Source organism: Ovis canadensis, chromosome 9 (genome assembly GCF_042477335.2).
Source record: "Ovis canadensis isolate MfBH-ARS-UI-01 breed Bighorn chromosome 9, ARS-UI_OviCan_v2, whole genome shotgun sequence".
Classification (NCBI taxonomy): Eukaryota; Metazoa; Chordata; class Mammalia; order Artiodactyla; family Bovidae; genus Ovis; species Ovis canadensis.
In genome coordinates this window covers 31,659,570-31,671,756 of record NC_091253.1, presented here as the reverse complement: position 1 = coordinate 31,671,756, position 12,187 = coordinate 31,659,570, and the positions used below count along the sequence as shown (strand labels likewise).

Genomic DNA, 12,187 nt, shown 5'->3' with positions numbered 1-12,187 from the left:
CAAGGGGTCTTCCTCACCCAGGAATCGAATTGGAGTCTCCTGCACTGCAGGTGGATTCTTTACCAACTGAGCTCCCAGGGAAGCCACTGTAAATATTTCCGCAGCCCTTAAACAGGATGCACTCAGACTGCGTCTGTTGATTTGGAGAGGGTTTGGCAGCACGTTATGATAATATCATGTAAGATACAAGGTGCACATAATATAAGAGGATTTAATTTTTAGAACACAGACAAGCAAACAGGTCCTAATTTTAAGTGCATGCATATGATTATATGATGACGCTTGTGTCTGTATAGGGTTAGCTCCCCCGGTATGGGATTCGGTGAGGACAGAGGATTACATGAATAAACACATACTGGGTGGTTCTCTCAGCCACCTTGAGGGTCAGGTTGCTGTGGAGGGGGAGGAGTCAGGAGAGAAGAATCTGCAGAAAAGGAAAAATGTGGACCACATTGATGCATTCTTAAAAATGGCATGTATGTGTGCACCTATTAAGCTTATTTAAGCTTAAAGATTTATATAAAAATATTTAAATGGTATTTTTTTTATAGCTCTTGGCCCAAATAACTGGATGGTTTCTGGTTATTTAAGATGGTGACTTTATCAGTATACAGGGCTTGCACAGACTTCAGATATAATCAAAATACTGGGAAGGAAAATAAATAATAATATTAATTTGTAAATACTAGTAGGAATTCTCTTAGAGAACCTGAGGCTTTATGTGTCTGGCTTTCAAAACCACCAGTTTCCTTCCTATGGGGGGCGGGAATTCCCATGGGCTGTGCCCAGAGGGGGTCACAGATCGGCAGCCTGTGACCAGGCACTGTCCCAGAGACAAGTCTCATTTGAGTGGTACGCTATTTTCAAAACTGAGAAATTTTAAATTGAATCCTGTGAAATTTCAGTTTGTGTAGGTAAAAATCGTCTAACATAGCAATTTTCTATGTTCAACTCAAGACACAAAATTCTGAATTCTTGATTCTAAAGAAGAAGGTTGGGGACTGCATGCATTGTCCCAGGGCACCAAGAAGGTGATTCTTTTTGGACCAAGTGCAACCCCCCGACCCCAGCCCGCGCTGTGGGCCTCTTCCTGTATGCGCCACACTCCCCCTGCTCCAACTGTTGGCATTAGCTGTCTGGCCCCATAGTGTTTGCCCAATGACCCTCATTCTGACTCTGCCGCTGCTGGCAAAGTGACCGGGTCACTTACTTCTGAGTCTCAGTGTTCCCATCTGTAAGGACAACATCAGCTCATTAGTCATGTGAAGATCTGCTGAGCCCTTGCCTATGAAACCACTGCAAAAATTGTAAATTATTATGCATGTGTAGGGAATCCATCACCAGCTTTTGGAAATGTAGGTTACATTCCCCTACTCACCTCAGGCCTAGAAAATGGCCTGCCAGTGTACATAGTGGAATCTCCAAATGTCCCGGTTTACTGATGCTCAGCAATGCAAACTGAGGTGCGCTCAGTCCAAGTTCAATTGGATACTCACAGTATACAGTGGGATTTGGGATCCTTTCATCTACTTCAGTATTTATAAAAATAACTGGAAAATGATGGCCTCTAGCACACAGCAGGGAATCTGAAGAGCAGAAATTAAGGAATCCACTAGGAAGCACAATTTGTGGGTTATAGACCTGTCTGGCTCCTTTTCAGTTCAGTTCAGTCACTCCGTCGTGTCTGACTCTTGTGTGTGACCCCATGGACTGCAGCACGCCAGGCTTCCCTGTCCATCACCAACTCCCTGAGCTTGCTCTAACTCATGTCCATCTAGTCGGTGATGCCATCCAACCATCTCATCCTCTGTCGTCCCCTTTTCCTCCTGCCCTCAATCTTTCCCAGCATCAGGGTGTCTTTTCTAGTGAGTCTGTTCTTCCCATCAGGTGGCCAAAGTATTGGAGTTTCAGCTTTAGCATCAGTCCTTGCAATGGATATTCAGGACTGATTTCCTTGAGGATTGACTGGTTGGCTCTCCTTGCAGTCCAAGGGACTCTCAAGAGTCTTCTCCAACACCGCAGTTCAAAAGCACCAATTCTTCGCCACTCAGCTTTATTTATAGTCCAACACTCACACCCATACATGACCACTAGAAAAACCATAGTTTTGATTATGGGGACCTTTGCTGGCAAAATAATGTCTCTGCTTTGAAATATGCTGTCTAGGTTGGTCATAACTTTCCTTCCAAGGAGCAAGGGTCTTTTAATTTCATGGCTGCACTTACCATCGGCAGTGATTTTGGAGCCCAAGAAAATAAAGTCTCTCACTGTTTCCACTGTTTCCCCATCTATTTCCCATGAAGTGATGGTACCGGATGCCATGATCTTAGTTTTTTGAATGTTGAGTTTTAAGCCAGCCTTTCACTCTCCTCTTTCACTTTAATCAAGAGGCTCTTTAGTTCTTCACTTTCTGCCATAAGGGTGGTGTCATCTGCATATCTGAGGTTATTGATATTTCTCCCGGCAATCTTGATTCCAGCTTGTCCTTCATCCAGCCCGGCATTTTGCATGATGAACTCTGCATGTAAGTTAAATAAGCAGGGTGACAATATACAGCATTGATGAACTCCTTTCCCAATTTGGAACCAGTCCATTGTTCCATGTCCAGTTCTGTTGCTTCCTGACCTGCATACAGATTTCTCAGGAGACAGGTCAGGTGGTCTCGTATTCCCATCTCTTTCAGAATTTTCCAGTTTGTTGTGATTGATCCACACAGTCAACAGCTTCGGTGTAGTCAATGAAGCGGAAGTAGACATTTTTTCTGGAATTCTCTTGCTTTTTCGATGATCCAACAGATGTTGGCAATTTGATCTCTGGTTCCTGTCACTTTTCTAAATCCAGCTTGAATATCGAATTTCTCGGTTCACGAAATCTTGGAGAATTTTAAGCATTACTTTGCTAGGGTATGAGAGGAATGCAATTGTGTAGTAGTTTGGACATTCTTTGGCTTTGCCTTTCTTTGGGATTGGAATGAAAACTGACCTTTTCCAGTCCTGTGGCCATTGCTGAGTTTTGCAAATTTGCTGGCATATTGCATATACTTAACAATTCTCGAAGAACTTGCAGGTGCCTGCTTGAGGCGCAATTCACAGCTTTTTCCACCAGAGGGCAGTCAAATTAAAGGCAAAAGTTCAGGACTAAGCATCTATTGTTAAAGACAAAAAACTTTTACCCCTGAAACGGGAGCTTTTCTTTTATGTAAGCAAGCATGTCTCTGAGTGAATTCTGATTTAAGAAGGTCATGGGAAGGGTCAGGTAGTTGGTTACTGGAAGCCCAGCCATGCTCAGGAATTTTCTGATAAGCAGACCTGGGCAGTGCCAGCCCCAGCGTCTCCAGTGGACAAAGTGTCAGGAGCCCCAGAGGCTATGTGGAGAGTATAGACATAGTATCCTGGATGGTTGTCAGATGAAAAAACACCAGATGGCCAGTGATACTTGAATTTCAGATAAGCAAGGAGTAATTTTTCAGTTTAAGTGTGTCCTGAATATTGCATCAAGTATTTTAAAACTGGGTGAGGTTGGAGATATCCCATGAACCAGCAGAGCAGGATTTTAAAAAGAATGGATTGCAGTCAAGGAAGAGCAGAGTGGGTACCTAGGGATGACTCTGTAAGTTTGGAGGCCACTGTATTATTCCAGGTGAGAGGGGCTGTCCATATGAACCACAGCAGGTGATGGAGAGGGTGATGGTGGGATAGAGCGGGATTGATGGAGAAATATTGACTTGGTGTGGGATTCATGGAACTTGGGGAAGGAACAGATAGGAAGGGTGAGGGAGAGAAAAAGTCAAGGATGATTCCAAGGTATGGTTTCTGGTTGGCTGGTAGAAGAAGAGTCTGGAAAGGAAAAGTCACAAATTTGCTTTTGGGATATTGAATCTGTGTCAGGAAGCATTTAACAGGAGGCTTCTTGTGTGCTGTTTTGGATCGGTCAGGAATTCTCTGTTCCTTATTAATTACTGAATAAGAGGAGAGGCAAGCCTCGCCCGGGGGCTGAGGAATCCAGGCATTTCCTTGTTAGTTTTTCTATATAGCTATAAGTACCTTCTTCCTTTTTATGAACTATATGGTAAACGTGATTATTTACAACTCTCTTTCATATGGATGACCTCATGTTTCCTTGATAACTTGTAAGTTTTGATTTTATCTCTGCTGAAAATAGCTGCCTTGTAAGACAGTATAAATACTCACACAATGTTGAATAAAACACCTTTGCTCCATCAGAGCTCTGGTCCCTGTCTCTCTCTCTCTCTCTCTCTCTCTCTCTCTCTCTCTCTCTCCCCCTCTCCGTCTCTCTCTTTTTCAGGCTGATTTCCTGGAGTGCAGAGGCTCTCTGAGTTCACTTTCCTGCCCGGGCTTCTAAGACCCTCTCGAGAAGGCTCTCTGCACCTTCACCCCATCGAGAGGGCGCCTGAGGCCTTCGTGAACAGAGCAAGCCCCGTGCAGGGGCTTTATTGGTTTTCTGCATAAACCAAGGAATATCAGCCTCTTTCTCTCTCCTTTGCTTTCTTATCGGTCGACTCCGGACCACCAGGTTCTGGTCCGTTAAAGGACCTCAACAAATCTGAAAAGATTTCTTTGGGAAATTCACATGCAGAAGTGGCGTAAGGCAGTTGACCCATTTCCATGGGGCTGCAGGGAGCCCGGAAGCCTCACTTGCAAACCTGTTTATTGTGGGTTCTTGATGTGCTGGGTGATGATTTACGCTTGAACTTGACCACAGCATTTGCCCATTTGAAGCAGATCCTTTTGCCTCTTGAAAAAAGCAGCTGCTAACTACACCCGTTTGGCTGGTGAATTTAGGAAAAAAAAAAAAACATGTCATGGTGGGGAGTAAGCTTTGCTAGTCTTTCTGCCCCTTTCCCCATCTTTCACAAGTCCCTGGCCTAACCACTGGCTAAGGAAGTACGTTCTGGTTAAGTAACCCTGGTTAAGAGCTGATGCCATTATCATGCCTTAGTGATCCAAGGTGAGACTCGGTCTACTGGTGTGCTTAGTGACAGAGCTCATCCAAACTTCTTCAGATGCACTGGCAACTCCTGCTACACAGATGACCCATGAGAAGAAGCCGATGCATCTTAATATGCAGTAAAGGGGACTGGTTACCTGAACATGAGAGCAACTGTGCAGAGAAACCCTCATGGACTCAACATCGCCTGTTATGCTCACTGGACCCTCTGCAGGGGTCTGCAGTGCACCGGGCATTGTGGGAGTCATCACAGCTCTTGATTTTGAGGGGGGATCTGCTGGTCTTCATCAAACGCTGGATATCTGGAGGGACTGGCCACCATGAGAGGGGTGGGAGAGTCTATCTGAGTAAGGATGCTGGCTACCTGAGCCCAAGGGCATGAATCCTGTGGTGCAGGTGGGCAAGACCAGACGCCTGGCTGGGACTGACAGTATATTTCACGGAGCCTTATTTGTGATTTCTTTGACTCTGTGTTGGCCACAACCTGAGCATAAATGCAGAAACGCCATCATTTCATGCTCCACTACAATTTTCCTTCTTGAGGACTCTTTGATCATCATCCTGAGATGTTGCTTTTCTTTCAACAAAAGGGAAGCATCCTTTTCCTTTAGTTGAAGGTCAAGATGGGTCTTTGGGTTGAATTGGTGGAATGTGGTTTAAACTTCCTGTGCCTCATGCTGGAATGGCCTGCAGAACTTCGGGCCAGCGGGGAGCCCTGTCCCTGTCTGTTAGATGCCAGGAAAACCCAGGATCCAGCAGAGTGGGCAGAGTGTCAGAGCAGAGGACTGCTTCTCGGGAGATGGGGCAGGGACAGGGAGCAGCCGAGCACCCCGAGTAACCCCACTAACAGAGTCACGTGGTGGTGACAGCCTGGATTTGAACTCCAGCTCCCACCACTACTTTAGACGGTGGCCAACACACCTCACCTCTTTAACCTGTAAAATGGACACACAAAAAAACACCTCCTTGCTTTTAGGACTCTTAAGTGGATTAAACGAGTCAATGTCTATTAAACATTTTGCAGGTTGTCTTTTACAAAGTAATGCTTAATAAAGGGAAGTGATTATCGTACAGTTTTAACACATTTAGAATTGAATTTATCCCAAGTTCCGGACTTCCCTGGCGGCTCAGATGGTAAAGCATCTGTCTACAATGCGGGAGGCCCAGGTTCGATCCCTGGGTCAGGAAGATCCGCTGGAGAAGGAAATAGCAATCCACTCCAGTACTATTGCCTGGAAAATCCGATGGACAGAGGAGCCTGGTAGGCTTCAGTCCATGGGGCCGCAAAGAGTCGGACACGACTGAGCGACCTTCCTGTTCCTGTTCCTGTTCAAATGAATGAACTTCTGTCATATTCCTACAGTCAGTGTGAGCAATTGGGCCACGTGTGTCTTTGGCTTCTATTATGCAACTTACTAGAGAAGGAAATGGCAGCCCACTCCAGTATTTTTGCCTCAGAAATCGCATGGACAGAGGAGCGTGGCGGGCTCCAGTCCATGGGATCTTGAAAAGCTGGACACGACTGAGCGATGAACACTCACACTCACGCAACTCACTCACTGACTGTAACCTTCTTTTTAATTTGACCCATGTACGCATCATCACAGACCAACAATCTGGAAAAAATCCGTAATTCTATAGTGTGTTTTGTTTTGTGTATTCATTTCCTTTCAGATTAACTACTACATGTGCGCCCTGTGTTGAGATTCTGAGAAGTTCCTGGAAATACATTCCCTTCCAATTCTGGTTCATTTGCATAGGAACAATTGTAGTGTGTGCACATGCCATTTTGTAGCCTACCCTTTTTACGTAATGTTATACAAACATTCATTTAGGGGATTTACCATAATTCACTTTCAGTTTTCATAGCTTTGGACATGAAGGTTGTCTTCAACGCTTTGCTAGAATATATCACACCGCAATAGACCTTTCTGTGCAGAGAGCTGCTATTATACTTCTTCTAATTTATTGGTTGGGAATATATTTCCAGATACAGGTGGAAACATACTATGCTTGGTTCATAGACTTGTTATGTGTGTGTGTGTGTTAGTCGCTCAGTTGTGTCCGACTCTTTGGGACCCCGTGGACTGTAGCCTGCCAGGCTCCTTTGTCCATGGGATTCTCCAGGCAAGAATACTGGAGTGGGCTGCCATTTCCTCCTCCATATAGACTCGCTATACGGAGCGTTGAAAACACATTTCTCCGTGTTACATAGGGATGAGCGACTCCACTCTGGCTGCTGTCATTGCACGTGGGCACAAATTTTCATCACCTGAGCTTCATATTACTTCTAGGATGGGTAGCCCAGCCAATTAGCTTCTTGTAGCAGTCGTCGGGCCAGGTGTGATTTAGGCATCTTTTCCCTCAACTTATGGAAATGAAGTATAGCCCTTGTAGTGATGTCATAGTGATTTGGTGTTTTCTTCGACTATGGGACTGGGAGATGTCCTACACAAGAATTTCCTGTGGTGGAGCCTGGCTTCTTTTCCAGCTCTTGAGAAGTCGTAAAGGGCTCTGAAGTCATGTGATCTCCCCGAATGAGATCATCTGCAATGTGTACCGTATGTTTGTGAAGCACACTTGGCCCTTAGCCTTGAGAGTTCTATTCTAGTAAAGGAACTTGTTAATGCAATGCTGATTAACTGTTTTCTGTCTGATCCTATGCGTATAAATTGGGTATAAATTGGTCAAAGCCCAGGAGTGAGAAAAACACTAATTGGTAGATGACAGTCAAGCACAGCTTCATTTTCACAGGTCCAGCCTTGCTCTGGCCAGGGAAAACCAATTTAGGAAAAAATACGTTTACTACAGGAAGCGTGGAGCAAATGGCATGAAACAAAGAAGCAGACAGTTCTTGTTCCCAGATAAGATTGTTGTCGTTGTTGTTTTTCAGTTACCAAGTCATGTCTGACTGTCTGTGGCCCCATGGACTGCAGCACGCCAGGCTCCTCTGTCCTCTATTTTCTCCTGGGGTTTGCTCAGATTCAAGTCCATTGAGTCAGTGATGCTATCTAACAGTCTCATCCTCAGATGAGATGAGGCCGCATTAATTTATTTCTGCTGGAAGAAGTTGTGATGACTTGCCTTGTGTGAGACGGTGACCATGAATGCCATTGTCTTGCAGGTTCCCAGATGCATTTGTGACCTTTAGTTCCTTCCGGAGCAGGTTCCCAGAGGTGTCTGGCTATTGTTACTGTGTGGATAGCCAAGGGCGGGAGCTGGCTGAGACAGGTAAGCACATCCCCCTGAGAGTGTAAATGTCACTCCCTATAAAGCAGAAACAGCGGCTGGGCTGTCCTTGGTATGCAGGAGGGCACGGCCTTCACAGACCTTCAAGGGAGGTACTTTGAATACAGCTGCTGCTCATCCACGTGGTGCCTTTGCTGGGAAGAGATACCCCCATCAACCCCCTCTCTGAGCAGATGCAGCTCTGAGCTTGGCAAGTGGTACTCAGGCTGGATTTCATTCTCTCACTCTCTCAGCTGTGCTCCCTTGTACTGTGAACAACCTGGGCAACCACACAGAGCCACCCTGACTTTGGAAACCATTAAAGCCTTGTTCAGGCCCAAAGCACAATGATGCCCGTTGGGGGCTCTAGCCTCTTTATATCTGTTTACATGGTGGTGAGGTCAGGACCTCCTTTCTGAATGAACCCATCCCTTCCAAACGCCTGCTTTCTTGGCTCAGGTTTGGAGCTGTTACTTGATGAAATTTACGACACTATTTTTGCCGGCCTGGATCTTGCTTCCACCTTTGCTGAGACCACTCTGTACCGGATATTGCAGAGACGGTTCCTAGCAGTGCAGCTAGTCATCTCCGGCAGATTCCGATGTGAGTACAAGCTGGAGGCAGATGTGTTTCCACTGGGAGGAGACCACTTGGCTTTCATGTCCCCGCAGCCTCCATGGCTGCCCTACCAGAGCGGGCGTGGGAACTGAATCGACTTTACCAGCATCCAGAACGTGTGCCGTAAAGACACTAACTGCCCTGCCTTTCCTGCCTGGATCTCTCGTAGGCCCCACGAAATGTGAAGTGGAGCGGTTTGCAGCCACCAGATTCCGTCACCCCTACGTACCGAGCTGCCGCCCGGACGGGGAGTACCAGGCGGCACAGTGCCAGGGGAAAGGGCTATGCTGGTGTGTGGACAGCCGGGGACAGGAGCTCCCAGGGACGCGGCGGCGAGGGGAACCTCCGTCCTGTGGTGGGTGTCCTCTCCAAGCCTCCCCCCTTGTTCCTGTCAGGTCATGTTACTGTATCTGTCTCTCCAGACTGACCTTCCCAGAACACATTCATTCCATTGCTTCCCAGGGGTGCCCCACAGACCCTTCAAGTTCAACAGGAGGGAAACCCGTCTATCATTACTAATTTCTATTATGTTTCTCATCCCGTATCAGACATACTTGCTTCCTCAGGGAGCTCAGAGAATAGTAGGAGAGGAGAGAATTAAGTGTATGGTGCCGTGAGAGAAGTGTGTGCTGATAGCTCCAGGAACACAGGGCAGCAGGGGGTCAATTCTATCTGTGCCTGTATGGCAAGGAGACACCCAGGAGGGCTTTGTGGCAGAGGCGACGCTTGATGAGCTTCTTCTAAACTAAAGATGCTTCCTGAAGGATGAAAATAAAGAGAGGTGTTCACTAGAGTCAGGCCTGGGGAAGCGAAATTATAGGGACATAAATATGGATGGGGCCTGACTTAACAGTGGCTTGACTTACAATCTTTAGACTTCACGACAGTGCAAAAATGATACATGTTCAGTAGAAATAGTGCTTTGAATCTTGAACATTTCCTGGCCTAGGGATATGTGGCATGGAACCTTCTCATGATGCTAACCAGTGGCAGTGAGCCACAGCTCCCAGTCAGCCACACAATTGTACCCCATACACTTACGACAGTTCTGTACCCAGACAGCTATTCCGTTTTTCCCCTCCAGTATAGGTATTCAATAATTCCCTGGCAGTCCAGTGGTTAGGATTTGGTGCCCTGCTGGGGCCCAGGTTCAATCCCTGCCTGGGGAACTAAGATCTTGCAAGTTGCATGGTGTGGTCCTTCCCTCCGAAAAATTATGAGATATTTGAAACTTTATTACAAAATGGGCTTGGTGTTCAGATGATCTTACCCAGCTGTATGCTAATGTAAGTGTTCTGAGCATGTTTAATGTAGGTGGGGCTAAACTATGGTGTTAGGAATTCAATGCATTTTTGACTTAATATTTTCAACTTATGATGAGTTTATCAGGAGGTCATTCCATCCTAGTTGAGGAAGATCTGTGATAGGTGTTGGTGTGCTAAGGAACATGACTGAGTGACTTTCACATGTGCTAAGAAACATGGAGTGTGCGAGAAGGATAGAGACAGAAACCTGCTGGAGCATGTTTGGGGTGTGTGTGTGCATGTGTGCGTGTGTGCATGTGAGGTCAGTCGTGTCTGACCCTTGCGATCCCATGGACTATAGCCCGCCAGATTCCTCTGTCCGTGGGATTTCCCAAACAAGAACACTGGAGTGAGTTGCCATTTCCTCTCCCAGGGGATCTTCCCAACCCAGGATTGAACCTAATTCTCCTGCATTGGAAGGTGGATTCTTTAGCATCAAGCCACCTGGGAAGCTCCTGATTTGGGTGGGAGACGCTGAAAGGCATGGGTCATGAGGTCTTTCATATCAAGCAGAGCCTTGGGGGCTTCATCCTCCAGCTTTCAGAGAAGCTGTTGAGGGCTTTGAAGCTGGAGAGTACCCTGTGTGGGTGGTGTGGAAAGGCACCCCAGGCTTTTTGGAGGAGAGATTGAACAGGAGCAGCAGGCTGTAGGCAGCAGGCATTTAAAGGTCACTGAGGTGTCCTAAAAAGAGATGAGTGGCCTATATTACCTTCCTGGGGCAACTGTAGCAAATGACCACCCACAGAATGGCTTAGAACAGCAGAAATGTATCCTTGGGCATTTCTAAAGGCTGGATGTCTAAAATCAATGTGTCAGCAGGGCAGTGCTCGCTCTGAAGGCTTCAGGAAAAAAATCCTTGTTTCTTCTTGGTTGTGGTAGTCACCAACAATCTTTTTTTTTTTTTTTTAAAGCCAGAAACTTAGTTGTTTTATTTTCTTTTTTAAAAAGTTTTTATTGGAGTGTAGTTGATTTACAATGCTGTGTTAGTTTCCAGTGTACAGAAGAGTGAATCATTTAAACATATATCTTCTCTTCTTTAAATTATTTTCCCATATAGGTCACTGTAGAGAATTGAGTACAGTTCCCTGTGCGATACAGTAGGTCCTTATTAGTTATCCATTTTATATATAGTAGTGAGTATATGTCGGGGTTCCCTGGTGGCTCAGTAGGTTAAGAATCTGCCTGCAAAGCAGGAGAGCCGGGTTCGATCCCTGGGTTGGGAAGATCCCCTGGAGGAGGAGGAAATCGCAGCCCACTCCGTTATTCCTGCCTGGGGAGTCTTATGGACAGAGGAGCCTGGTGGCTATAGTCCATGGAACTGCAAGAGTCAGACCGGACTTAGCAACTAAACCACCAGCAGCGTGTATTGTCCATCTCAGTCTCACAATTTCTCCTTCTGTAGCACCTCCTACCCTCTAGTAACCTTAAATTTGTTTTCTACATCTGTAACTCCTTTTATTTCTGCTTTGTAGGTAAGTTCATTTGCACCCATTTTTAGATTTCACCTGTGAACAATATATGATATTTGTCCTCCTCCGTCTGACTTGCTTCACTCATATGGCCATCTCTAGTTGGCCATGCTCTAGTTCACCCATGTTGCTGCAAATAGCATTATTCTGTTCTTTTTTACGCCAACAGTCTTTGGCCTTCCTTGGCTGTGACTGCAGAACTCCACACTCTGCCTCTGTCGTCACGTGGCTGTCTGCCTTGTTTGTCTGCCTCTGTGTCTCGTCTCCTCCTCTTGTAATGACACCAGTCATATAGGATTAAAAGCCCACTTTAGTATGGACTTTCCAGGTGGTGCCTGTGGTAAAGAATCCACCTGCCCACGCAGGAGATGCAAGAGATGCAAGAAACGTGGTTTTGATCCCTGGATCAGGAAGATCCCCTGAAGGAGGGAATGGCAGCCCACTCCAGTATTCTTGCCTGGAAAAGCCCACAGACAGATGAGCCTGGCAGGCTGAAGTCCATGGGGTTGAAAAGAGTCGAATACTACTGAGCGACTGAGCATGCTGCCTTGCTCTAGTGTGACCCCATGTTAACTAATTACACCTACAATGGCCCTACAT

At 46.2% G+C, this 12,187-nt stretch overlaps 1 protein-coding gene across 1 annotated transcript in view; it reads left to right on the top strand.

Moving 5' to 3' along the window:
* The window catches only part of TG (thyroglobulin), a 231,795-nt gene that overhangs the window by 4,761 nt on the left and 214,847 nt on the right, over nt 1-12,187 (top strand). The window contains exons 6-8 of the mRNA XM_069599831.1: nt 8,093-8,199; nt 8,656-8,799; nt 8,984-9,169. Of these exons, the coding sequence (XP_069455932.1) occupies nt 8,093-8,199; nt 8,656-8,799; nt 8,984-9,169 (437 nt within the window). The remainder of the gene's footprint in view (nt 1-8,092; nt 8,200-8,655; nt 8,800-8,983; nt 9,170-12,187) is intronic.